Genomic DNA, 27,972 nt, shown 5'->3' with positions numbered 1-27,972 from the left:
TGCATTTCCTATCGTTTTCTTCGCCTCAAATTCGGAAATACGTCTGTAAAGCGATCTCTCGACTGTGCCATTGTTTCTAGGTTATGTAAAAGATTTTAATCGTCGATGGACGATTCGAGGCGCAAAAGCTTTTTCCACCCTTTCGTTGGAACGTTTCTAATCACCAGAAATACATTTATGAAATGTAAAGCTCGTTCGATTAAAATATTTATATCCGAATGGACGAACAAAACTTATCGTCGTCCATTAAAATTGCTATTGTCTGTTGAACGAGTCGTGAAATTAACCTGACTTTATCGTTGACGTGAGATTTTCTTACTGAAATATCAAGCCCTCGTTACCGAACGTCAAATCCCCGACCATCTTTCAAAAGAGTTAAAAGATCTTTTACGTTCCTACGATAATAACGCGTGTCGAGATCAATTTTAATATTACGATTACACATTTTTTTTTTTTATCATATTAAATACGATGAATTATGGAGTTATTCGTGGAATATTTCGTCGTCTTAATCAACGGCCTATTATTTATGACGACAAAAGCTACTCGCATCGATCTTATCAGCCTAGTTTATACGTCGATGTACATTTTCCGGAAGTACATCGTATTCAAATTAAGATACAACGCACGATATCGCGTAAATAGCCAAAGCAAATTGTTTAAAGTTCGTCCGTTCCTCTGTCATCGACCTTCGTTCGACCGAGATCAGCTTGGTTGCAGGATTTTCCAGCGTCGTTCGACCGTTGCAGCTAATTTACACGTACATATTTATACGTCGTTTATCGACGTGAAACGTATCGATCGAATTTTTGACGCGTTGTAAACAAACTTGCCACCGCTAAGCCATAAGCGTTTTGCGTTTAGTAGCCGTTGCTTTTCTTCCATCCGATATAGAATAAACTTTGTTATAGCAATGCATATTTGGCACAACGATGTAAAATTGTTATCCAAGTGTATAGCTTGCTCGTCGTTGTAATTATCGTTTAATAACCTAACCTACATTCGAACGGAACTACTGTTACGAGGAAAAAGACAGTTAATCGGCGTATGGGATTATAGATAACGATAAAACTTGCAACAATCCTCTCGTTCTCCTGCGAGAAAGTATATCTATGAGAGCATCTTAAAAATTCTCAATTATTAATTCCAATAATAGTCGCGATATCTCTCTGCTTTTAATTGCTATCGAGTAATTAATTGAAAGTATAGCAGGAAATTCGGCTACTATTATTGAATTATCCGGTACTGTGGGCAAAATTAAATATCCTATTTTTAATACGTTATACGAGACACCGAACATCGAAGGAACGCGAGCAATATTTCTTCGACGTTGCGAAGATCCAGTTTGAGATTGAAACGCGTTAAAAAAAATTCCAGCCAAGGTCCCTATGAAAATTAAGTCGTAGGTTATAGTTCACGCTCGACATGGTACGGAGCGTATACAGAAATTTCTAATAAATATCAGCCCGTCGGTTTACGAGTTATCGACGATAAATCGCTTACTTTATAAAACATCGAGCGTCTCTGATAACCTGTAAATCACGTACAAATATAACTTATTCGTTAAGAGGAAAATAGTAACGATAATGGGAGTCGGTCGGTGACCAAAATTTTATGTGATCGATAAGGGGAAAGAAGCTCGACCGATTGTTTAACGTTTTGGTATTTTATATACGGACAATTGGAAATATAACCACTGTTGTATCCTTATTCCCAATTTCTTACGCTCGTTATACTCTTGCTAGTTACTATATTATATCGTTATCTTATTGCGTTCGATTAGACCAATGGCAAGCACGATCTACTCCGTTCGATTAGGGAATTTAAAGATTTTCTACCGACGAAACGACGCAAGATCGTTATACATACGAAAAGTACAACTGTACGTTAGTCGAGTAAACGATTCGGCAGAGTAAATCCTCGCGAATCCTTTTCGACGATCGGGAAACAAATCGTTATCGTTATCGTTATCGGTACGAACGGATCGACGACGAAGATCGTGCGGAAACTAAGGGAAAGGAAAATTTAATCGGCCCGTTTAGCGTTCTCGGGAAAGCGAAATATATCGCGCTTTTAACATCTTACGCGTAATATAATCGCAAGTACAAGCATAACCGAAAATGCGTTTGACATTAAAAAGAAAAAAAATGTAAAATTCTACTTAAATAAAGGAGGAAACCGAGCGAGGGATTTACGTAGCCCTGCCTCCCCACCCGCTCTCTTTCTCTCGCACTTGGAACGACGCACGCGCGAGCACGGTCGCGCCGCGCGCGCTCGTACTTACGCACATATGCACGATGTACACCGACGAACGAGTATACGACGCGACGGCTAAGCGGAGCGGCTGTTGCTTACGCTCCTTGATCGTTATTCAGGAAGTTGCACGTTATCATTTACATAACACGTGAGCCCGAACAAAATCATGCATAATTCCTTCCTCCTTAGCGCGGCTGCGTTACCGCTTCGCTCTTTATTTTCCTTTTTCCCTTGGTTGGAAAAAAAGAAAAAGAGAACCGAGAGGAGGAGGAAGAAGCCGCGTGTGTCGCCTGCGTTGGGCGAAGCGCCGAGGTTCGGCGCGAATCTTAGCCAGACAACAGCCTCCTTTATCCGCGTCTCTTCGCTCGTTGCTACGATGCCCGTCGACGAAGATCCGGCGAGCGGTTCGTTCTATTCGACTTGGACGCGTTACACGACGAGAATTCGCGCGATCCTCGCGACCGAGTTACGTGTCACGAGATCTCCGCTCCCTAAAGCGAGTTCCGAGAATATTTAACCGCCGTCGTTGAATATTTATTCCCGTTGAGTCGCTCGAAAAAGTATTTCTACGTTCTTGCGTTTGCTGGAATATATTTACTTAGACGGAAAGACAACGTAAAAAAGCTGCTTGGAAATACGAAGGAACAAACAAGACGTATCGATCGAAAAGAAGAGAAAAGCGAATCTCTGTATAAATATCGCGGAAATAGATCGACTCGACAATTACACAGACGATACATCTGTACGATACTCGCGTTATTTTCCGACGCGTGACTCGTCGTCGCATTTTTGTATTGTTCGCGTAATCTGTTTTCTATTCCATTCCCGTTTACCCCCTTGTTCGGCTAATTTACACGCCGACCTTTTTCGCGTATTTCCTTCTTCTCGAAACTGCTTCTCTTCCCGGTTGCTTCGTAAGCGCGTACCGTCTTTGCTTCGATTCCTATTCTCCTCGTCGTTTCCGCAAGCGGAACATCCCTTTAGTTTTAAAAGTTTCGTCCTACCTATCATCCCCCTTTTCTTATTTCCCCTAGAGTTTTTTGACCGTTTTTATCGCTTCTGTTGCTTTCGTACGGCCTCGTGGAATCTTCCCGCGTTCTCGTTAGACGAGAAAGTCGAAATTCTCTCAAAACGTTCGGATAATAGATCTCGACGTGCTCGATGCATACCGCTCTGTAAAAATGAAATGTACGACCGATAAAAAAAGCACTCGATTGGAAGATACTTTTGTAGTCAGGCGTTAACTGTCCGTCTAATTGCATCGTAATCTAGAAAGAAAATGTTATTTTTATAATTCGCGACTCGCGTTGTAGCGATACCGATAACGTGGACGTTTCCGCGATAACGAATGGAAGTGTGAGAAGAAAGATAAGAAAGTTTGCGAATGCCTTGTCACCTTTTTTTCTTCTCGAAATAAATTCGATGCTTTTAAAAAGTTGGAAAAACCGCGTCAGCCTATAATCCGTACGTTGCGTAACGAAGACAATCGATGAGATTTATCGCCGTACAGCGTAGTAGAATACGCGAGTTAAAATTACTCGTATAATCTAAAATTAGGTAACCTAGCCGAAATCCGATCGAATCGGCCATGACCCAACGATACCGGTTAAGAGGTTAGATCGAAGGCAAAACGCGTGATCGTTGGATCGAAGGAGAAGGAAGACGAGATGGAGTGCGTTGGAAAGTAATTAAAATAAACGGGTGTTGGTTTCGCGAGCGTCGCAGGAGGAAAAGTTTGGCGAAATCGTAGAGAGGTATATAGAGAAGGTTGGAAACGATGGAAAGGTTTTTACTTTGGATTTTCTATCGCAGTCGAGAGAGCTGATAAGAGGTTAAAGGGGAGAAACGACGTGGAAGGAAGAGGAAGTGGGTGGCGAGGGTGGCGGGAGAAGAAAGCCTTTCGAAACGTAATTCCGGCCGGAAGAGCCGGGAACCCGGAAGCGAGGGAGGAAGCACTACCGCGGCAGGGTGGTAAGGGGAATGGAAAATTCTCCGGAGCCCTCCCTCGGGGGAGGGCTCGATCGATCGTTAAGATCACGGGACGAGGTGTCGACGTCTAACCACCGGCAAATTTCTACCGACCGCCTCTTTCGTTGTCCTTTGCGCTAGCTTCGACGCGAGTTTTCACGCGAGTTTCTCGCGCGAGCGACGATACGAGCGAGTGATTTTTACGACTCGGCGATTGTACGCAGCTAGGCCTTTTTGACACGTAAACGGATAGTCCGCAAGCAGTACGAACGTTCGTCTCGGATAAGAATTTTCCTTCGAATTTTGTTCGTACAGATACGAATCGATCGACGAAACGTTCGCAAAATGCTCGCCACATTTTACATTACGCGTCCGTTGCGAGTTCTCGGTCTCGTCGATATGCAAATTCAGTTTCGGCCAAACAAGCGGTAACGAGTGGTCGAATTACAAATATAACGAGCGTAATCGTTTGTCGTGGCGTAAAATTTTCCCGGATGAAAACGGAGATCGAGAAGCGTTGACGTTGGATCGAGACGATAATATCGGGTACTATTAATATAGAAGCGAATTTAGGATATCAGGTAAAGAGAATAGGATACGCGAGTTCGAAGAAAAAGACGAATCGCTCGAGTAACGAGAAACATTGTGCGGAATACGTGTCCGGCTATTCTCTCCTTCTCGCACCGCAGGGAAGAGAACCGGTCTGTATCCGGACCGGAAGCGCGGACCTTGGGCTTTTCTTTTTCGCTATCTCCGTCTCGTTGCCTCGTTCCTCCTTTGAAGAATTCGACGAGCGGTCAATTCGATCTTCTTCCCTCCTCCGATCTCCACATCCTTTCCCTCTTCTTCCATCTTGGCGAACCTTCTTTCTCGAGAGCGCGCGCGCGCGCGCGCGAGAGAGAGAGAGAGAGAGAGACAGAGAGAGAGAGACAGAGGTGTCCCTTCTTTCTCGTTCGTCCGGTTAATTCCAAGAGGGAGCAAAAGGAAGCAGACGCTCGCGATAGATGGCATCCGGTTCCCCTCTTTCGAGGAAAACTCGAGGAGGAAGTGGCGTTTAAAATACCTACGCCGATTCCTCGTTCCATCGGTTCTTTTCCCTCCTTTCCAACTTGCCTCGTCGCTTAAGTTTTACGATCTTTATCCTAAAAACACGGCGTTAACGTGTACTACGATCGAGGTCAACTTCCGATGAGAAACGACGTTTCGATGCAACACGATCGGCGGGATAGTTGAAGCTTTAGGGGATTAGGTTGCCCCGCGAAGCTAACGCTCGCTCTTCGTCTACCCTCCTTCGAGACTTCTTTCTCTCCGCTTTGTCCTCGTCCTTCTCGTTCGGATCGTCGAGGATCGTTCGGTCGAGACTCGTTAATTTCTTGCCGCGCGTTGACCCTTTGTGCACGCAGAATCTTGATTAATCGACCGTTAGGTTATCTAAAAACCTATTGATCGAGCTGATTGAGTTAACCGTTGAATTATCAAGATCAACTGCTTGCTCGAATCCCCGGTTACTCCTTTCACGATTAATTCCACCGTATTATTCGCGTTGTTCGCGATATTCGGCCACAGTGGCGCGTACGGATTTTCAACCGGCGAACGCAGCGTTCCAAAGCGTCTCGACAACGACAATAACGTATTCGATTTATGCGTGTAAATCGTTATCCGTGTAATAGAACGATCGATACGAGATAAACAACGGAGAATTTAATTTTCCATATTCCCATTTTACCGATATCTCTCGTTGTTTCGTTTCGAACGCTTTTCATACGCTTTTACGCGATGTGCAAGGTCCTTTCCGTATCGATTTCAACGCTGGCAAGTTCCGAGTCGCGTTAAGTTTTTAATCGACGGTTTACGAAAGAGAAAAGAGCGACGAGATATAATTTACCGCGCTACTTTTTTACCTTTTATCGTTCGAGTCGCTCGCGTTGTTCGTTTCCCTCTTGCAAGGGAACACAGCGACGTTTCGCCGCATCTTTGTATAATTTACGCGCCTTAAGCGATTTCGTGGATCGTAGAATTTTGCGATCTAAAATCATCGTACGACGGACATCGCGGTAATGAGAGCCGACTTTAACCGTCGTTAGTACCGTCGTACTTCCTTCGTCCTGTATTTATAAATACAGATTTCCCGACCGCTCGATAACCCGCCAAACTTTCCGTCCTCTCGACGATACAGCTCGTATCGTCGAAACCAGTCGTTGCGCGATTACTCCGAGCTCAGCGTCGAAGAAAGCCGCGTACGTCAGCTGCTTTTACAACGTCGTCCGTAACTTTTTAACTCTCGAGTCCGAATTGTCTCGCGTTCGACGTATTTTGCCAACGTTCTTGTCGTTATTGCGGTCGTTTGTTTTATCTACGGCCGATCGTTCGATTTTTTTTCTTTTTTTCTTTTTTTTTCTTTTTTGCATAGACGGACGATGCTTCGCTGGAGCGGAATCGACGCGAGGATATCCTCGAGACGGTCGTCGACGTTGCGCGTTCTTTCGCGCACGGCAAATTGATTCGGTTGTTCCGCGATGGATGCAATTTTTCCTATTAGATCGGCTAGTTACGACCGTCGTTGTCGCGACAAGGCGATCGTAAATCGTCCCAACGTTCTTTGTAGTGGAGAGCTCGAACTCGTCATCGGCGGATTTGTAAAAGGAGCGCTAAATCGTAGAAATTAGCGGAACACGCGTAAGGCGATGGTTTATTTTCACGCGATACTAGCGTCGAAAAGAACCAAATTACTCGCGAGTATGTTCGCGCGAAAGAACGAGTCAATGTTTTCGCGAACACGACTGGAAGATGACATCTACGATCGGCGAAGATCGGTCGGCATTTGTTTTCGCAGCGTGCCTAACCACGCCGAAGAAGGTTACGGTAAATATTTCTGTCGTCGCTCGGTGCTTTTGTATATCGCGCTGGAAAAGAGAAGGCCTGCCAGAGTCGAGTCGTTGGCTGGAAAGAATCTATTTTTCTTATTTATGCCGACTTGCGCGCCGACGATCGACGCGCGATTTGGCCTCTTCCCCGACGCGTTCGGCCGAGACGTTGGAGTAAGGTTGCTTGTTTCGATAAACGGCGTGCATTTATAAGGAAACGATGCGAATCGTCCGATTTTCATATTTTCCAACGTTTGACTCGCGACCGATCGACGTCGCGATGAGATATTCCTACAGGCGTAGAGATGGAGCAGAATTTTCGTTAATTGGACGATGTTGGTTTCGCAGTTGATTTCTGTCGTTACGTTTCCACGTTCTTCGCTTCGACGTACGTTAACCGCGTGAAAAGTTTCTTCTTACGGCCCTGACAAAGCTCTCAGACCCTTACGTACGCGTACGCTTTTACTTTCGTCGATTCCTTCGTTCCGAAAACATGATTCCTTTAATTACCGTCCGTCTCGCGAGTACGTAAGCGTGTCTACGCCGTATACGTCTGTAATAGAATAGTAATTTAACGTGAAAATTATGGAGAAAAAGAGGCGATTTTATCTTCGATGGCCGGTAATTAGAGCATCGTGATGCGATGGAATCGATCTTTCCAGGGCTAATCCGCTAAATTTAATTGTAACGCGATACAAAGAAATTGGCCTTCGTGATCGTCCGAGCTCGTACGACCCGTCCGTTTTACTCGCAAAGTTTCGTTCGTTTCTAGTTTGCGACGTTGGAAATCGGGCAAAAGAGATTTTCCTACGCTAACGCGGACACTGTCAACGTTACACGAACTATCCAGTTGCGTTATCTAAAATACCGATCGATCGTGTACGCGATGAAAAAAAAGAAAGATACGCTACTCCTTGATAGATAATTTCTATTTTTATCCCCATTAATTAGAGTGTGGTATCTAGAATTCTTTCGAGATACGATCAAGTATTTAATGTAACGTAGCGTAACGCGACGTTTTTTACATTGCAAATTCTTATTATTACTGGTTGGAAATTCTCGCGACACACCGGTCGCAAATCGCGGATACACGGTAGATGCGAAGATTTTACGGGTTTTCCGCTGTAGCGGTCGGCCGAAACGCGTACACGCGAAAGAAACGGAAAAGGGAGCGCCTGGACAGGAGGATAGGTAAACGACGGCCAGGAAAGCGGGAACGTTCTCCGTCGAGCGAGAGACATCTTGTTCCAGGATCGGTGCTGCCGGCTAAACGATCGAGTAGCGTGGATGTTTGAAAAATTCTCGCGGTACACCGGTTGAAAATACAATACGGTGAATGGCAGAGACGCGATTCTTACTCGTCGAACACGCACGAAGGGAAAAAGTAGAAAAAGGGGGGCGCGCGCGCGCGAACAGGAAAATAAGTAAGAGGGGAAAATTGCGCGTTGTTCGTCGGAGCATCGATGGGCAAGACGTTTTGCCCGATTTTTTACACCGCGTACGTACTTTTGCCGCGCGTACAACAGGCGGTTGGCCATAGTTTTCCAGTCGTAGGGAAAAATATCCTGCCGCTCGGCCTTGATTCTCAGGCCGAGGCGGGTTAGCGCTAACTTAGTAACGCTATTAATCAGCCGCCGTGAGTCGGAAATCCCCTTATCGGTATTAATGTAAACAACGCTGGACGGCCGCCTCACGGCGGCTGATTAATATTGCCGCTAAACCGATTCAGCTTGAGAAGCAAGAGCGAGCGGCGGGATATTTTTGCACGTAGCTGGCAAACTAAGCCAACCGTCTAGTTGCCCGGAACGACGAAATTTACGACACGGTTGAAAATCGTCGCGATCTTCGTTAGCGTCGTTTTACGCTTCTCCTTTGATGCCGTAACGAATGACGCGTTGTTCGCGAGGCTCCGTCGCTCCACCGTACACGTCCGATGAAACGTAGTAGCCGAGGGCTTCCGTGCTACCGACCAAATAGTCGCGTGTTTCAAAAATTTCTCGCCGCCCACCGATCGCGATCCGTCTAGTAGCGGGATAGCGATCGTCGCTGCGATAATCGGCAAAGACACGCGTGTTACGAAAGACGTGGAGAAAGGGACGCGAGAACAGAGGCGGATCGCCGAGGCGAGAAAATAAATCAAAGCCAAAATCGCGAAAAAAGAAACTCTCTGTTCTCTGTTCTCTGTTCTCTGTTCTCTGTTCTCTGTTCTCTATCGAGAGAGAGAGAATCTTGTTTCGGGAGAAAGAAACACCTTTGGAGAGCAAAGCGCATCTTCGGAGGATAGTTTTCGAGTTTACTGGGCCACTCGAAAGAAAGAAAGAAAGCTTCTCTGCCGGGATGAGGGTGGCTGGCACGCTACGGTGCGACGTCGAGGGATGTGGCGACGAGAGGAAGGAGAGGGGCAGGAAGAAAGAAGGAGAGAGAAGAATCGGGTGGAAAGAGCGAAGCGAGAGGAGGGATAAAGAGAGAAGAAAGAGGCTGCTGGTTCCCATGAGGAGGAGCTGCTGCCGAGTGACGAGGGTGAAGCAGCCTTTTTATCGACTTCCGGTCGGCGTTAGTTGCACGCACGTGCATCCGAGGCCTCGATGCTCTCTTTGTACCTCCGCAGAGATTCTCATTCACCCTCGATCTTTCGCGCTCTCCTTCCTCGCTTCTTCTCGAGTAACAGGTAGTTGGAAAGTTCGACGAAATTTCTGCCCGATAAAAAGCTTTTACGTATCTTTCGCCGCCTCGTATTTCCACGCTTTTACGCGCTAGCGTTTCCACCGTATAGCGGTTAACTGCAACGAGTCCTTTTTACCTTCGAAATTATCGTGGCGGTGTCGAATCGCGCCACTTTCCTCGGTATATTAACGCGTCTAATTTTTCTACCATTTTCCTTCCACCAACGTTATTCCTTCGATAAAGAAGGATAAATAAGAATCGTTCGGTCAAATAGAACGGGCAGCAAGCAACGCGAAATCTTTATAATCTTTAAAACCACTGCAAGTAAGTAAAAGATCGTTGTACGAGATGTTGTTATAGAATAAGGGTTTGAAACGTTGTATGTTCTGTCGTTAAAGCAGGGTACAGGCGATCGATATTATCGTCGATATTTAGGGTCCTCGACGTTATCGTTCGTCTTAAAGATCAATTTGTTCGAAAAAGATACGATTTCGTATCTGTGATCGTCGGTCGATATGGAAGTAAATTATTACAAAAAGAAATATTACCTCGGAGAAACGTATCGTCGGTAGCGACAAAAACCTTAGTAAAACGCAATTTTATCTACTTTTTTTTACAACATTTACGCGTACGTCGCAAATCATCTTGCGTATAGTTTCGGTAACGAAAGACGAGAAACGGAGATAGATTCTCCGTACCCTTCTTGTTTCTCCTATGCCAAGTTTTACGAAATTACGATTACGATGTCTCTTAAATTCGGCATTGTTGCCGTCCAACTACGTAACTCGATAACTTTTCGTAGAGCGTGCGAAAAGGCATCGAGCGACGTGGAAAAAAAATCATAGAAACGGCAGGATAGCGCGCGTTAGACGGTGCAAAATTTCCTTCTACGATTTTTCTCCAACTTTTTGCTTGCGACCAAGTTATAACCTGTCCCAGTTGCTAGAAACACCCTGTATAACGGAACGCGCTAGGAATAACGTTTAATCGTGTTTTTTTCCGGCAGTAGTTCCTAGTGGCGCGGCGATCGAGGGTATAAAAGAGGGCGGAGAACACTAACCACGTGGGTCGGTCGTTCGTCCGATAAACCTCTGTTCGACGACGTGTCACTGACCCTCTCTTCTCCAACCTCTCTCCTCGCTCGCCGCTCTTTTCCCTCTTTCTCCTTTTTTCTTTTAATTCGTTTTCGCGATAACGATTCGACACGAACGGTCTCTTAACCGTACCGCGTTCTTTCGGTCGTTCGCGACCCAATCGTACGTACCGTTCTAGCGTTAAAAAGTATCTCGAGTTTTCTAACTAGGCTAACGCTTTTGTATTTTTTCCAAGGTTGGCAGCTACGACTCGTTAGGTTAAGTTGGCGACAGGTTACGATTCGAAAGAACCGCCAACAACCTGCCATCTTTTTCTTTTGCTGTTTTCGTTCGCGGGGTATATGCTCGTGTCTCGTCTCGTGCGAATATCCAAAAGAAACGTTTAGTATTCGTTGCGGTCCATTTTGTTTTTTGAACTTTTCGACGATATATTTCTAGCGGATCGAAACGTGCCTTCTTTTCTCATTCGGTGCTAACGAGAGAATCGTATCGAAGCCGAGATCGTAAATTAAGAATGCGAGTATCGCGGTGGGGTTAATAATCGTCGGAATTCGAAGATCCCAAACGTGGATTTCTGTTCCGTGCGTGCATATGAACGATTAACGAAATGAATCGTTATAATCGCTGTAACGATATCGCATGATTGATGTACACGCATGGATTTCCATATTTACGTAACTGGACAGAGGGACGAAGAAAGACCGGATTATAGACGATACGCCAGATAGAATCACCGCTTTACTGGGAATTTCATGGCTTCGAACGTGAATTATCGCCGCGGCATTTCCTGTAATTCAAACGATATAATGGATTCGAAAGAGCTTTCGCGGCACACGAAAGTTCACGGACAAACGGTAATCATTTGGGAAAACACGAAACGTTGCGCGTACTTTTTTCTAACTTGTACGTAGAATTATAATCCTGCTACGCGTAATATTACGAGTCGAAACCATTAAATTAAAGAAACCATCTAACGCGACGATCCTTCAAACTTTTCAGCCGAAAACCCTTCGAATCGTGACAAATGCTCCTTGGTATATCTCTAACCAGACGCTTCACGAACGTCTTAAGATCCCATCCATCAAACGCGTAATTGGACTGGATGCAGTAAAACACGAAAACCGAAATACGAGTCATGGAGAAGGAACCCAACCCCCGTATTAAGGTATTAACGAACCAGGTAAAAGTAGAAAAAAAAAGATACAAAAGGTTGGTCGAAGGACCTGATCTAATATAATATAATTAACTGTTAAACTGTTAAAAGGTAATAGCGTGTGCCTAATGATATATATATATATAAACTCGGTTATCTGAAAAATCCTATCTTTATTATCTTTGATTTTAGGCTTATAATATATATATATGTATGTATGTACATATTTTAGTTTTTGCGCAACGAATAGTAAAAATAACGAATACGATACGATTCGAAGGAACGACTAAATAATAAATATAATAATAATAATAATAATAATAATAATAATAATAATAATAGAACGACGAGTAAAATTTTATTCGCGACTGATTATTCGACTAAGAGTTTATTCGAATAACGCCCATCGTGACGCACGAGCACCCAGTACCGTACGCACCGTTAAGCAAATTATCTAAATCGACATCCGCGTCATTTGGGGGACTTTAAACGACGAAGATCTGCGTGCTAGCTAGCGTACCTCTATCCTCCGCGTGGCTGCTTCTCGGCGAACGTGAACACCGCGCGAACACGGTATCGGTTTATCGAGCGATTCGTCGGCGTGCAAAAAGTTTCCATGCTTGTTCTTAATTGCGATAACGCAGAGGCCATAATGCGTTCACCGTTGCGCGAAGAGCGGCGTCGAACCGTTGCAGCGGCGGCGGCGGCGGCGACATTCGCGTCGACGAACCGACCAAGATTCGCTTTAAGGCTGCTCGAGACCGCGATCGCGTAAATAGGAAAACCGAGTCGGAAATCGAACGCGTCGAATCTTTGGTCGGATCGACGGGATTTTCCTGCCTACCTTTGGATAGGCGGACGCGCGTTAGACAAGCGGTAGCTAGTAGGAAACGAAAGCTGACTTTACACGTTGTTCGCCGTGGACCGACCGTGTCGGGGTTCGAAGGACCACCGCGGATCGGACGAGGATATAAATCGCCAACGATCCGCACCGATTCTCCAAAGTGTACGGCGTAGATTCGGCTTTACTCGCTGACTCTGTTCGAACCAGCCTCTACCAGTAAGTGGACGGACGTTGATTTGTTTGCGTAGCGCGCTACGCCAGTGGCTGCTATCTCGGCCCGCATCTCTCTTTTCTGCTTCTCTTTCTCTCTTTCTCTCTTTCTCTCTTTCTCTCTTTCTTTCCGCCCGCGGAGGAACGAGAAAGCACTTCCTTGTGAGTTGGCGAGAGCGTGACGTAAGCGGACGCGCGAGCATCGGGTTCACCGACCAACTCAAGGTCGCGGAAACCCAGCTTTTCTTCTTTTCCCCGGTCCTCTTTTCGTTTCCTCCGTTCCACTCGCCGAGTTGCGGTGCTTCGCTAAACTGTTCCAACGTCTAGTATTTTTTCTCTTTATATATATATATATACGTGTGTGTGTGTGTGTGTGTGCGCGCGTAGAAAAAGAGGGGATCGATAGGGAGACAAAATCGTTCGGACAATGGAATTTTCGAATAACGAAACAATCACTTTTCCGATATGAAATTTCCTCGTTTATTCGAATACGGACAAAGATCGATCGATAGTTTCTTTAAACGTATACCTTTGATATTGTCGCATTGTCGCTTTTTATCGCTTGCCAAGTCGCGCAATTCCTTCGATAGAGTCGCGTTCTTTTTGTACTTGGAACTATCGAGGCTCTTTTTCGACGCGCCACGAACGTCTTATAAATAACGCGAAGCCTCTTCGCTCCCACTTTCGTTTGCTGTTTCCATTCGTGTAAAGTCGTCGTTATTATCGTATTTATCGGAACGAAACCGTTTCGTTAGATCGCTATACTCGAGCTTTTTCTACCGTCCTCGGCATCCGAAGAATCTACGCGCTTTGGATAAATTTTACGATGTCGCGTTTTCGTTTTTCACGGCTAGGCGATAGTAGGTAGATGGGTAGATGGGTAGATGGGTAGATGGGCAAAGGATAAGATTAGAAATACATCGTTGTTACGTATGTAAGCGGAGTTGCGGAAAATTATGCCGGTCAAAACCGGGTCGCGAGCGGAAAAAATGCAAGAAGCGAGAGAGAAAACTCTGAATACGAAAAACATGACTGAACAGCGATACTATATTGAGATAATAGAGAAGGAATGACGTACGGCGATATATCGTATATTGGCAATTTTTGTTTGCGAGGCGGTTGTGGTATTGGGTTATCAGTTGGTGGTAGGAAAGCGGCGCCACTACAGTTTCGTTTGACGCCACCTCGAACTATGTTACTTCGCACAGCTTGTCTAATCAATAATAATAGTGGCTTCGGTTATCCTCGAATTTTCAATGGAAAACGTTTCCTTTGCTTCGTTTTACGCGTCGTATGTCATCGTTGTGCAAACAGATTCGTAAATGCATGTCCATACTTGACAAGTTGCACGAATACGCATTAAAATGAGTAAAATGCGTCGTTTTCGAATTACGGATGACCGTAGGAAACGTTCAAAGTGTACGTCTGTTTTAGCATCGACTACGTACGAGCATGAAGCGTGTCTCGAGATGCAAAGCTATGAATCGATACGAAGCAGGAAGTAGCATTTCGATATTATATCCTTGCGAGTTTTATTATTTTACCGTTGTTTTACTAGCGGACAAAATAAAAATTGTGCAAAGTTTACACGATCGTAATGAAAATACGCTTCGGCTGTATATTACGGGCAACGCTGACGAGAAGCCCGTATACGCGTTGAAAAATATCGCGATGCAAAGTTATAGGAAGCAACTCGTATCGTATCGTTTTTTTATTTCGAATATCCGTTTATATCTCGTTTTTCCATGTTCGGCCAGTCTTCCTTGCCGACATAGGTGTACGCCGAATTTTCTGCGATAACCGTAGATGGAATTAACGCCTGATAACGTTTCAGAATGCAAGAGGAAGATACTCTTTTCGCTGCTGCACGCGCTTCCATCGACGAGAGCCTCGCGTTCCCGTCCCTTTTCGATTCCAAGGAAAATCGGTTATCGTATCAAGACGTTCCGGAAACGATCCGCTCGGTACCGGCGTTCTCGTAAAAGGCGTTTGCGCCAGATAAGCACCCAAACCTACATAAACTGCCGTTTAAACGATCATCTACGCGGCGTTGCGAGGAAATCTGTGTGTAATCGGTGATTTACGTGGCGCATGTGCGATAGATCATGGTGCAGTTGGAGCGTAACGAAAATTATAGAGGAGGTAAGCAGAGTGTACCGGGACCGGAGAAAGTTTTCCCTCGTTATTCTCTTCTCTATAGATGCATCGCTGTTATTATGTAATTTTCTTGTACCGTCTTCTATGCTCGCCTTGCGAAATTCGGACGATAGCGTTTTCGAACGGTCGATGGGCAAACCATCCTTCTTCTTCCTTTCCTCTTCTTTTGCTTTCTACGTCGATATCGCGTCACCAGCGTGTTGTACACGGTGAGATTGCACCGACTATAGGGTTCGGCGATTCGGAATGGACGCGTTTCGCGAATCTTTGAAACGTTTTCGCTTCCGGGACGGAGAAGAATTCTCTATCGTCGTTGAGCTACGACTCCGACCTAATTGCTTGGCACGTTCCGTCCGTGTATCCGATCTATAGAACTTATAGAGGAGGTGAATGTACGCGTTAAAATAAGCGTGGAGACGTCCCGCGAACTCGTACGCCCCGTGTACCCGAGTTACCGACAATTAGAGAAAAGGTTCGAAGCGCGTGCCTTCGTATCTCGATATTTACGCTGTACGCTCTAAGGCCCGGGTACACGATTTCGGCGTTTGCCTCGTGTTAACATCGTCGACGTTGGAACCGTCCGATGCGTAATTCGGTTCGAATGAAATAATTTTCCGTGTTAACGTTTCTGCCGATCGTTGAGTCGACACGATGGTCGCAGTGTAGCGGGTCGCTTAGAATTCTCCTTGGCGTCAGCTACGACCCTATAGAGTCGAAAATACAGAATGCCATTTGCGGTAAAATAAATAACGGTAAATTACAATTTAATCTACGGTTATAATACGATATCGATAAATCGTCGGTTTACACGCATACCTACGCGAGAAGTAAAATTCCAAACGTTTCTAAACTCAAACAATGGGAATATATTTGTCAAAGGTATTTCCATCTCGAGAGTACATATGTACTTTTATTTTTGTCGTCGACGATGTTACATGGAAGCGTGTTGTAGTTATCGATTACGAAATGTCAAGTACGAAAGCCTTCTTTTAATCCGTTTTATACGCGGAAGTGGACTGATAACGTCTGGTAACGTGATCGACGCTTTATTCTTTGCTTTCGCGCGGCTTCTGTTTTTTCGTTGTTGTTCTTTCCTTTCTTGTTTCCTGATAAACGTCGAATCTTACGTGGCCAATTTATATATCAACGTTTGTACAAGTGAAAACCGACATGGCTTTTGTAATTATTCGCTTTCTCACAAGTGAGTCATAGTCGATGCGTCGGGCATTATCGAGTAAATTCTCAATTATATAATTATTTAAATAGACAGCCGTTTGTTATTTCATAATTGAAACGAAAAGCAGAGATACGTTATTTGTTATTTAAAGTAACGAAGTTAATTACCGAAATTAAACGTTGTTATTTATTTTTAGTAAACGGTGTTATTTAACATTTGTTCTAATTAAATCCAAATAAAAAGTAACGTTTCGTTCGCAGATAAGAAACAGTAAATACGTTATTTTTCGCATCGTTTGAAGGAGAAATTTAATTCTTATTAGCAACTAAAATATTATTTCAATCTGTTACTCGTTATTTAACGAGTACGTAACGTTTACCAGCACAGTCGATAATGATTTATTTAATTTCACCGTTAATTTTAATAAAATCAACGGTCCTTTGTCTACCATAAATACCTGCGTTACGTAATTCACGCGGTAATAGGAATACGTATATCGTAATTTGAATTATACGGTAGAAAGATAAGAAAAGAAGTAGATAAAATCTCTTGTAAAACGTAATTGTTTTTTCAATAAAACTGGCGACGTTTTAAGTCGTTTAGCACGGCCAACTTTTTTCCACGAGTCGATCAACGGCTAATATAATTTGTATTACGCCGATAATAAATCAACTTATTATCAGCCATGTATCCTCTGTTATCGACGAATCAATAGTAGATTGCCACGTAACGAAGCCCGACAGGAATTAGCGAAAACCGTGAGCAAGATAAAGAAAGCGAGAAGGAGAGAGGAAGCAGTCGAGTACCCGGAAGAAAAGAGAATCGACTCTTGGCTCTGCGATAAATCTTAAATCCTCCTCAAGGATCTTCCGCCTTCTACCGTTAACCAGAACGATTTCGTGCTTGGCTCGGAGTTCTCTTATATTTTACAACTCCCTCTTTCTTCTCTTTTTTTCGCGACCTTTATTTTGCTTCGAATCGCGTGCACCAACCGCAAACTCGCTCCTTTTTTGCAACAGTTTTGCGACATACGCGCAAACAGACGAATCTGCCTTGTTTCTTGTACAGCTGGAATTTTGTTTACAAAGGAGAAAAGGAGCGTGGTCGATCGAAGGTTTCTTCCGTTTAGTCGAGCATAACGATCGCGATAGTCGACGAATTATAGCTGAAAACGAAGTCGAAACGGCTGCGAGCCCGTGGATAGCGTTTAGACGTCGACTGTCTGGAAACCTCTGCGCTGTTGTTGACGGATAGTCGCCTAACGAGAAACGGTGCGTAGTCGGTGCGTTGGATAAAAGAGAGAAAGAAAACGGCACGCAGTCGCGGCAAATCCGCGTAACGTTTCTAACATTTTGTCGCGACAAAGTACGATAGCGTAACGATAAGGAAGCAAAGCGAGAGGCGACGCTTCGTCCGCGTGCTGGCTCGTTTTCGACCGATTGTTTTAAACCACTTTTCGTTTCTTTTCCGTATCTTCGATTCAATACCCTTTTTTAGGCGACTCCGCGTTACGGCCTTATATACTTTCGCGCTAATATATATAATATATTTAATCGAGAGCGTAATCTTTCCGGCGTTTCGCGTTTTAACGGAAAATTATGATTCGCTAAATATCGAAATAGCTTTTGCCAGCAAACGGTTGGCAGAAAGTGTGGGGGACGGCTAATGTCGATCAAATTGTAGTAGTTTCCTTCGGGTTGTCGTTAGTTACGCAACAGATTCTATGAATAAGACATAACGAACCTCTGACATTAAGGAAGATCGGGGAGAATGTTCGCTTCCTATCTGTTTATGTTTATATTTACATTTATCGCTATTCCGATTCAGATTATACGCTTCTGCATGTATGCATATCTCTGCTTGTATGAAATAATGTATACGCGTTTTTCCGAACCGTTTTCTTTTCCTAATTTTGCTCGTTCTCGCCGTCTTGTCTCTTTTTTTATTTCCACTCTTGTGACTCTTGTACAAAATTTTGCTGTGCGTTAAAGAGACGCGTTATAAATACGAAAATTATCGATGAATAACGCTCGTGTTAAGAAATAAGATAATTCGAACGACTAGCCTCGCTACGATTTTTTCTATCTGTATTTCTCTCTTTAAAAGAACGATTTCGGTCCTATCGTTACATTGTAATTTTTAATGCGTGAATCAACGAAAACGTTATGACTCAGAATATGTATAAAACGAGTGAGTCACTGTCTTTAACGGAAATTGAGCTTTTTTTTTTTTTCAATGTGACGCTAGAATTCCAAAGTGACAATTTTCTCGGCGTTTTTCTCGCCGCGATCTTTGTCATCGATTCTTAAAACAAAAATTTCATGGGACACGCGTTGTTACTGTATTCTTGCGATGGAATAGATCGGAGAAAAGGAAATGTTATTAGAAAAATTACCTACGTATTATATACTAATATATATATATGTATTTCTATTGTTTATACGTAACCGTCTAATTTGTTACAAAGTCACGGCTGACTACTCGGTTTATAATACGGTACGTAGTACGCATCTGTAAGCGAAAATTCGTACTTACGATTGTTTACGTCACGCTTTTGAACGATGATACTCTACCTTCTTACGTAGCCCTTCTCGAATTCGAAAAAAAAGAAAAAAACAAATCAGCGATGGACCGATCAAATTACAAAGTATTACCAAAATATCATTAAGTACAACTCGATGAAACGGTATTCAACGGAGCAAAGTTTGTTGAAATCGCGCGCAAAATCAATAAACTCGTAGTCTGCGATAGGACAGAGTCGCAGTGGTTGTAGCGGTTAAATCCTAAAAATTACAGCAGACCTTAAGTACGTACGCTATCTAGCGCATCTAAATGAAATTCTTTTCATCAGCGAAGATAATACTTGGTGTTTTCCGCCGGGCAATACGCTCTGGTAAATTATATACGAGCAAACTGTAGAGTACAGAGAATGGCTAATATCGTTATTTTCCTTAGTTTCATTGCTTTTAATTGCCTACGATGTTTCGATAGACGTTGTTGCGCATTCCTGATATTAGTTGCCAGTAGTAGCCAGACGGATTTTTATGCGGATTCACATTTTCGAGAACGCGATCGAACACGCGAGTTTTGTCAAATTTTACGCTTTGAAATCTCCTATGAACGCGCGAAAGAGTGCCCGTTGCCTGATCGTTACGTCAGGTTGTTGATCGAATTCTATTAAATACCGTTAAACACCGTTCTTTCGATAAATAAAGAGATAAAAAGACGGTGGTTGGGTCGAGAGGCGGTAAAAATAAAGTCGCGCGAGTCTAGCAGAACGAAATCCTGTAGACGGAATGTGATCGATCGAGCATCCAGTACGGGCATTTCCGGCTTGGAGGTTGCGACGAGCCAACGAAAGGAGGAAGTTGTACCGGAAGTCGTAATCGACGCGAGAAACTGCTCGAACGATCCTCCAAACAAAAACTGCCTTTCAGGCCTTCTTCGGCAATTAGGACGTTTAAAATCCTCTGCAACCAGTTTACCTCTCGCCCCACGTATCTTCGCTATCGAACGTTACAACGTAACGAGACAACGCGGAATCGCACACGTTCCAACGTAATACGGCGTTCGTCGATTATATTCGGCAAATGGAAACGAAGGAGGAGCGTACTTTGCATCGATAATAGTACGAACGGTGAAATCTTGATACGAGAGATTTACGATGCCCGCGTTTTCCTCGTTGCTCTTTTAACAAATAAGCGTACGATTTCATTAACGTTTAATTTTCAACGCATCGTGAGTCACGTTGAAGCAAAGCTATCGCAATACATATCCAATTTTTACAAGTTTCTACGTTCGTCTATCTTAACGCAAATAATAGTCGTGGTATTACTATATTATATCGCTATTTTATTGCGTTACGTCGTAATTACTTGGCTCTTTCGCGATAATTAGCGTGTATCTATCCTACTGTGTATAATAATAATATTAATAATAATAATACGGTGGTAGGCAGAGCAATGTCCGGATATATGGCCACAGGCCGGGACCGTATATCCCGAGATGCGACATTCCGAGAATCAAGCAACATTGTTCGACTGTTGCTCGTGCGTCAAGGGTAAGAGCAGGCAGTGGGAAATAAGATAGCGCAGAGTCAGGTCATTTCCCTCTCTCGTTACTCCTAACCACGTATCACGACGTACATTTCACCGTTTCAGTTAAAAATTGCTGCTGGTCGGATAGTACGAAATCTCGATGATCGTCCGACCAAGGCCGTCCAATATCGTTGTACCGTAACGGTATAATAAAGTACAAAAAAAAAAAAAAAAAAAAGACTATTATCTATATCTTAAATTCGATACCGGGTTGATTCGCGTCGATACGGATCACGGATAACGCCTCGAGCTACCAGTTTCAGAAACTGGTGAGGACAACTTCGTGGCCGTATATCCGCATATACGTATATATGTATATATGTCAATATCTCCGCTTAAAGATATCCTTTCCGCGGTGATACATCGAGCTTTTTATTATTCGTACGAGCGCCGGTCTGCCGACTTTTATGGGCGATTGCGCGTAAGCGAAGATGCTTCCCGTTTCTTTTCCGCCAGCGATGATCAACAGCGTCCGCGGGAACACACTTGCAAACGTTTTTTCTTCTTGCGTGCGTCGTATAAAAACGGACAAACGGCGGATGTAATCGATAGCTTTGCAGAAATAGGTCCGCGCGACATCACGTAAAATGTAAAGTCGATCGGAGGAAGAAAAGAAACGGCGAAGGTGTTGGGTGTCGTGGCGCTTCCGTTCTTTCCTTTTAACACGGTTCTCTCACTCTCTTTTTTCGTTCCATGGCAAGTTTCTTTCTCTGTCTTTGCGATCGGTTCACGTGGTCGGCGCTTCCCGAACAAGAATTTCCTGGTGCGGAACAATGGCGCAACGACCTTCGCGTGCCAATATCTTTGCCTCTCCTTCGCGTCTCCGACACACCGTTTTCCTCGTTATTAATTTCCTACGTACGTTGAAATCGAAACGGACGTATGAACTTATTTTTCGATTTAACCTAAATCCCGAAATCGTGATTTTTTTTTTAGTTAGGTTGTCGTCGAAGCGAGCCACCGCGAAAAGTTAAAAAGTCTAACAACGATCGTGGTCGAATGGTATTTGAAAATGTTGGTGTTTTGTCGATTTCAGAGAAGGGAAGATAGAGAGAAAAACGTGTTATGAAATTGTTGCCGTCGATTCAGCTGCCGCAATTGCCACCGGTCTCGGCCGGGGGTGGAATGACGGGGATGGACTCTCGACTACCACCGGGTATATCTCTGCCTTTTAGCCCGACAGAGCTGCTCTGGCGATACGGACCTGCCATGAATTTTCCACCCACTCATCCTCCACCGAGTCCCTTTCTCGATTTCAAGACGCATCTACCAGCTAGTTTGGGTAAGTTCCCTTCGATTTTCGTCTCCTCTGCTCGCACGATGGCTGCAAAACTACACCTTTTATTTATCGAACCAGGCTACGACAATTTCGTCCCACCTATTTCTACCCCGCTATACTAAATTTTATTAGTGATCGTCAACATTTTTCTCGTCCTTCCTGATTCGTATAACCGACCCCGGTTCGAAAACGACTCGAAGGGTCGATTTAGGGCTGGTTACGCGCTTTAACTATCCACGTAGATGAACGGGCAGAGCAATTTGCGAAATGGAACGCGTTGTACGAGAAAGACGTTCTGTAAGAAGTTTCAAATTTTACTCGATGAAAAAACACGTTCGCGATTATCGACGCTGGTCATTAGCACATAGACTCTCGTTATTGTCATTAACCATCGTACTACCGTTATTTCCTATTTCCTTCTTTTTCTAGCTACATATTTTCTAACAACGTCTAATATTAATTATTCATATATCGTTGTTAGGATTCATGAATTAGAATGTAAATATGTTGACACGCGTGTATTCGAGTATTTAAATACACGTGAATTAGAGACCTTTAACACGTCCGAGTACGTGGTCATTGAATCGTATAATTAAATATGTGTACGAATACGTACGTCGTTGCAACTATCGTTCGTGAAATTTACTCGAGCGAAAAACGCATTACCGCTGTTATTCGAACTTTGGACCAAAACTGATTCACCAGCGAAGCTAAAGCTTTTCGTACGTATTTCGATTTAAAATTACACCGTAGAACGATCGCGTCAAGTGGCGTGTGTATACTTTTAACGACTTAACTCTAGATGCGGTCAAGCGAAATGTATTTTTACAAACATTTGGAATATCTCGCTGTGAAATTTCGACTTTTGCGTGTATACTTGGTTTTGCATTTATGCGACAAAATTATATAATTGCCTGTAATTAGTAACTATGTTGAGAACTGGTAGAAACGCTATAACGTTATTCAATGAAAGTACGAAGAAAAACGTGGCTCTACGTAGTCGCGGATTAAGTAATATTTTTACGTAACCGACGTGAAATGTATCACGAACATTGTTTTTTAATCGCTAGATGTATCTTTTTAATACACGCTGCAGGTTATTAAAAGCATCGATACACGCGTATTCTTCGTGTATTCGAGTTCTCCGGACTTTTCCGGTCTCTTAACGAACGCGAAAAGACCGTAAGCGTAAAAAAAAAAAAAAAAAAAAGAAAAAGAAAAAGAAAAAGAAAGAAAAAAAGAAAGAAAGAACAAGAAGGAAAAGAGGAGGAGAGAGTAGAAAGAAATTAATCGAAGGCGTATGTCCAACAGCTTCGGATCCACGGCTATGGTCCCGCGAGGATGTGGCGACGTTCCTGCGATGGGCCGAGCGAGAATTCGACCTACCCCAATTCGACATGGACATGTTCCAAATGAACGGCAAGGCGCTCTGCCTGCTGACAAAGGCGGATTTGGGAGAGAGGTGTCCAGGCGCTGGCGACGTGTTGCACAACGTGCTGTCGATGCTGGCCAGAGACTTTAGCCAGCTTCAAAGATGTCTTCCCAGCAGTCCAGTGACGCCTACGAGGCCATCCGCGTATCCCCTCAGCCCCCATTCGCATCCTCCTACCCCAACCTGGACGGAGAACCCGTACACGGCGAATCTGGCCTCGTTGATGTCGGCGAATTCGGTGACGCTGTCCCCGGCGCCCTCGGTCGACAGTCAAGCGGGTTCGCCGGGCCACACGGAAGGTACTCAGAGTCAGGTTTACAAAAGCGACTCGGACGAGGACAATCAACAGGCGGCGACCGGAAGCCCACCGGCCACTCCGACCGCCCTCGCAGCGCAGAGGTTAAGCGAAGTTTGCGTCAAGGATCAGCCCAGTCCCACGTTAACGCAACCGATGATGCCTCTGACGCCCGGTGCCTTCAGAACGAACCCTGCCAACGCTGCGAGAGAGTTTTTCCCCAGCGACTCCCCGGAACCCAATACGAGTAAGCAGCGCTTCGCCGGCCTTCGTCTTCTCGGCGTTCGCCTCTGTCGTAAGATCGTACGATGAAACGTCAGTTCGCTCGTTCGTCCCCGCCATTTGTCATTTTTCGTCCGGTCGATAGGAGTTAGCGTTCGATTCCGCGGCACTTTCTTCGATCTCCGACGATTCGCGAGATCCGGTGGTACGCGGCTTTCCAGCGAGCTTTTCGACGAACAGCGTGTATTTTTCAATTTTCTACTCTCGTCTCGCCTTGTCCCGATAGCAAATGTCGCGTCGTAAATCCTATCCATTGTACAGCGGAGATCGTTGCTTGCCAAACGGGGTAAAAAGCACGTTCTTCCTACGTTCGCCCGCAGAGACGTTGCCCCTTGTTTTGCATTCCAATGGAGAACGAGATACTTGTTCGCGGACTTGCATTTTACGAGGCTCTTGTCTGCACCACGTATATAGATTGACTGCGAACGCACGTTCGTCGACGATTGTCTGCCAGTTCGAGCTAGATTCCATTCCGCGGACCGTCTTCTTTGCGCTTGAGTTTTGTCTCCCGTCGTCCACGGATTTCCCGCGGAAAACGCAAGTCGATCGCCTACAGACACCTGTCTGCCGAACGCATCCGATAATTTTTTACATAGAAATTGACATAGAAAATAATCGAAAGAACGGCTCGTTCGACGAAAACGTTGATAATAATCATCGGACGGTCGTGTATCAAAGTTATTCATTACTATTTCTTGCAACGCAACGCTACAAGTACCTGACACGCATCTGAAATTAATCTTGCGAAGGTCATGGTTCTAAAAATTCTGTGCTAGATAGCAACGAATCTGAGAGAAAGAGAGAGTTTACAAGTATCAAATAAAATATTCCTAGACGCACTTAGGCATACGCATACTCTACCGTACGTTCGTAATAAATATCCAAACACCGTAAACAAATTTTAATACCGTACGACGAACTGACGCAGAGCCGATCCAAGCTGTCCTCTAAAAACTTGTTCTTAACTATATCCGGTACAGATATGGTAACGACGATACGAAACTGATATTATTAATAATAGTATCGTAGATCAGCTGACTCGATATGGACGTATAAAAACATTTTCTTTTTCTTTGTCACGCAGATGGTAGACTTTTGTGGGATTTTCTGCAACAACTTTTGAACGATCCCTCGCAACGGTATACGCACTACATCGCGTGGAAAAGTCGGGAAACGGGGGTATTTAAAATCGTTGATCCCCCTGGACTTGCGAGGCTCTGGGGCATCCAGAAGAATCATCTTTCGATGAATTACGATAAAATGAGCAGAGCTCTCCGATACTATTACCGAGTGAACATCTTGCGAAAGGTGCAAGGAGAACGACACTGTTACCAGTAAGTTGATTCTGTCGTTATAATAATTTAACTGTCCGCTAACAAATTGCCAACTAACAGCGAGACGATACAGATATTTATCTAATAAGCTGGGGAAATTGAGACGATTTCATAAAAGTAGGGATAATTTCACTGATCCGAGAGATACATTTTCCCTCGATCCTCGATCGAAGTTGGAAAAATAACGATATACAAAGTTTATTATATAAATATTCTTCCGTTATTAAATAAATTAAATATACTAAGAAAATGTTTGTACGATTTTAGTGAAAAATATTTTCATAGAGCCGCTTGAATATAAAGCTGTCGAACGAAAACGAAAATATTTATAATATGACGATTACGACTAATGCGTAAAAGAGCTAGTCGAGGAAAAGCGAAACACACAAAGACGTACATAATTGGAGGTTATTCAAACCCTTAACTATTTACGTACGTGTTGAAACGAAGTAATTTCCTCTATATATGTACTTAATTGCTTTCGTAATTCAAGCGAGTTAAGAAGTTGAAACTTTAATATCGAGCTTCCTACGAAATGGAATAGAACTCGCTTATAACAGGTTTCAATGTATTTAGGTTTCTGCGAAATCCAACGGAGCTGAAGAACATAAAGAACATATCTCTGCTGCGTCAGCAAATGCGGATAAAGTCGGAGCCGGAAGAAGAAGGCGGAAGCGGCGTTGAGCCGGAAATCGATATGCCGACGGACCTCTCCATGTCTAGTATGAGTCAGCCATCCAGCGAGCAACAACAACAACAACAGCAGCAGCAGCAGCAGCAACAGCAACAGCAACAGCAGCAACCTCTGTCTCTTCACGATCCACCCGCAAAGTATAGAAGTCACGCGTATAATCTCGTGAAAACTAATCAAGAGTCCGAAGAGAAAAAGTGACGCGAGACGTAGCCCCGACCCGACTGTGCGTTTTTAACGCCAACCGAGTCAATGGATCTTGTACTATAGAAGGTACTCGTTGCTCGATCATCAGAGACGGTCGTGTTTCGAGACGATGCGAAAAAATGTATGTACTTTCTGTTAAATAGGCGAGAGCTATCTCGACAAAGTCGCTGTAGCCTTCGCTTTCGCTTTCGCGATGACACACGCATCTAGGGATATTCGTTGTCGTACAACAACTGTTCAAACAAGATCCGCGAACAAGTTAGTTAGAAAAACTGACGATCGACGTGCGATCGATGTTTACAGGGAAAATACACGACGAAAGACTGACAAATAAAAATATCGTGCGAGTTACCGCGTCAAGCGACGAAAACAACGGTGTCCAAAGCAGCAACAACGTTGCCTCGGCCATGATTAGCCGATGACACGCCTCGAATAAGTAAACTGCATCGCGATGCATTTTATTTCGACGTTGGCCGCAACTTCGAACAACGTCCAACCGATTTTGAATCGGGCTCGAGGATGAGCAACGAACAAACAGCGGTCCATCGATTTCCACGCGTTTCAAATAGATAATTGGCTGCGCGGAACCTCGTCAAGGACGCCAGGAACCAATTGTCGTGCTACAATTGTGGAGGACGCTTCGGTGAAGCTTGAACTTTTCGCGGATATTCCGCCATCCGTTTTCCATCCTTCGTGTGAACGCACGTGCGCGAGTGTGAAACGTTTCTCGCTTCTACAACGAACTACTTTAGAAATGCTTATAGAGCGTTATCGACGAACGTACAAAACGGTGTTCGGGAAACGATCGAGCTATTTTATTCCAAAGTTCTTCTGTGATGTAAACTTTGACCTGAAAGTAAATTTTCCTAGGAAGCTAAAATATGCTTTTTAGTATAACTAGAGATTGGATTTACCCAACATTCTCTTATTTGAACGAAGAAAAGGAAAATTGTTACGAGCGACATCTTGATATTAGTTTAAAATTAACGTAATATAGCTCAAATCGTTTAAAGAGGATCGATCCAGTGTTACTTACGCGGTCCGTTTTGTAAATAACTAAACTCGAGGAAATTTCGAAACTAGTTTCCCGTTGCACCGACTCAGTTGTGCCAATCTAATCGTCGGTAATTACGTACATATACGCGTTTTTTAGCTTAGTATGCTGTATAAAAGAAAACAAAATGGGAAAATGACGCGATCACCGCTTCAAGTGGTCAAAACGATACCGAAGATCGTTCGTATCCCTACATCTATCTAGTAGATACTTGTACATAAATTGACGAGCTATTGAGAGAGAGAGAGAGAGAGAGAGAGAAAAGTATAATAGACTTTATGAAAGCGGACAAAAATGTGCGAGAGTTTTAAGGAATTCGGGGCCAGAGTTATATATATACATATATATATGAATATAAATTTATGTATAAATAAATCTCTATATATATTATATATATATATATATATTTTAGTACCGGAGAGAAATTTATAATCGAAATTTCTACGTTCGTTGTCGATGCGATTGTGTGACTCACATTCCTCGCCAACGGAACCTAGACTTTAAACAAAAAAAGAAAAAAAAAAAAAAAGAAAAAGAGAAAAAAAGAAATAGTAAAAAAGGTGGTATGTAACTAGGGACCGAAGGCGTGTGTACGATTAGAAAGTGGTTTTAAGATCGTATTTTTTACAAAAGACTCGCATACAAACGGGACAAATAGTATGGAAAAAAAAAAGTTCTTACGAGCGAATCAATGTACGTTTACGTATGTGTGAATGAGTGTGAGCGTGTGCAAGAAAGTAAGACAAGGAAAGACAAATAAGTCTGCAAATACGAAAAGTGCATTAGCAAGCAAGAGATTTATATAACTGAAGAAAAGAAAAAAAAAACCGTTGTATTTCGCTATTTGTATACTGTGATCTACGTGAAGTTTTTATCATAAAAAAGATGCAAATGCATAAGAAACAATCGTGTAT

The 27,972-nt window shown here is 43.7% G+C and overlaps 2 protein-coding genes and 1 long non-coding RNA gene across 6 annotated transcripts in view; 1 reads left to right on the top strand and 2 right to left on the bottom strand.

Moving 5' to 3' along the window:
• The window catches only part of LOC139996651 (uncharacterized), a 94,781-nt gene extending 86,845 nt beyond the window's left edge, over positions 1 to 7,936 (bottom strand). Inside the window, exon 1 of the long non-coding RNA XR_011802310.1 lies at positions 7,926 to 7,936. This is a non-coding gene — a long non-coding RNA (uncharacterized lncRNA). The remainder of the gene's footprint in view (positions 1 to 7,925) is intronic.
• Positions 1 to 12,148, bottom strand: part of Exo70 (exocyst complex component 7) — a 93,299-nt gene extending 81,151 nt beyond the window's left edge. Inside the window, exon 1 of the mRNA XM_072021116.1 lies at positions 12,137 to 12,148. The gene's annotated coding sequence lies outside the window, so the exon portion shown is untranslated. The remainder of the gene's footprint in view (positions 1 to 12,136) is intronic.
• Aop (ETS variant transcription factor anterior open) overlaps positions 1 to 27,297 on the top strand; it is a 28,601-nt gene extending 1,304 nt beyond the window's left edge. The window contains exons 2-6 of one of the 4 annotated variants that reach the window (XM_072021130.1): positions 14,888 to 15,195; positions 21,521 to 21,766; positions 23,075 to 23,737; positions 24,857 to 25,106; positions 25,683 to 27,297. In XM_072021130.1, coding sequence (XP_071877231.1) covers positions 21,550 to 21,766; positions 23,075 to 23,737; positions 24,857 to 25,106; positions 25,683 to 25,998 — 1,446 coding nt within the window. In that variant the 5' untranslated portion in view covers positions 14,888 to 15,195; positions 21,521 to 21,549 and the 3' untranslated portion in view covers positions 25,999 to 27,297. Of the gene's footprint in view, positions 1 to 9,639; positions 9,757 to 11,845; positions 12,027 to 14,887; positions 15,196 to 21,520; positions 21,767 to 23,074; positions 23,738 to 24,856; positions 25,107 to 25,682 lie in introns of those variants that run through there. The other 3 variants (XM_072021129.1, XM_072021131.1, XM_072021127.1) reach the window with 3 other exon arrangements.
• The last annotated feature ends 675 nt before the right edge of the window (positions 27,298 to 27,972 follow it).

This window comes from Bombus fervidus, chromosome 18 (genome assembly GCF_041682495.2).
Source record: "Bombus fervidus isolate BK054 chromosome 18, iyBomFerv1, whole genome shotgun sequence".
Classification (NCBI taxonomy): Eukaryota; Metazoa; Arthropoda; class Insecta; order Hymenoptera; family Apidae; genus Bombus; species Bombus fervidus.
The sequence above is the reverse complement of the archived record's forward strand: the minus strand, read 5'-3'. Positions and strand labels throughout refer to the sequence as shown.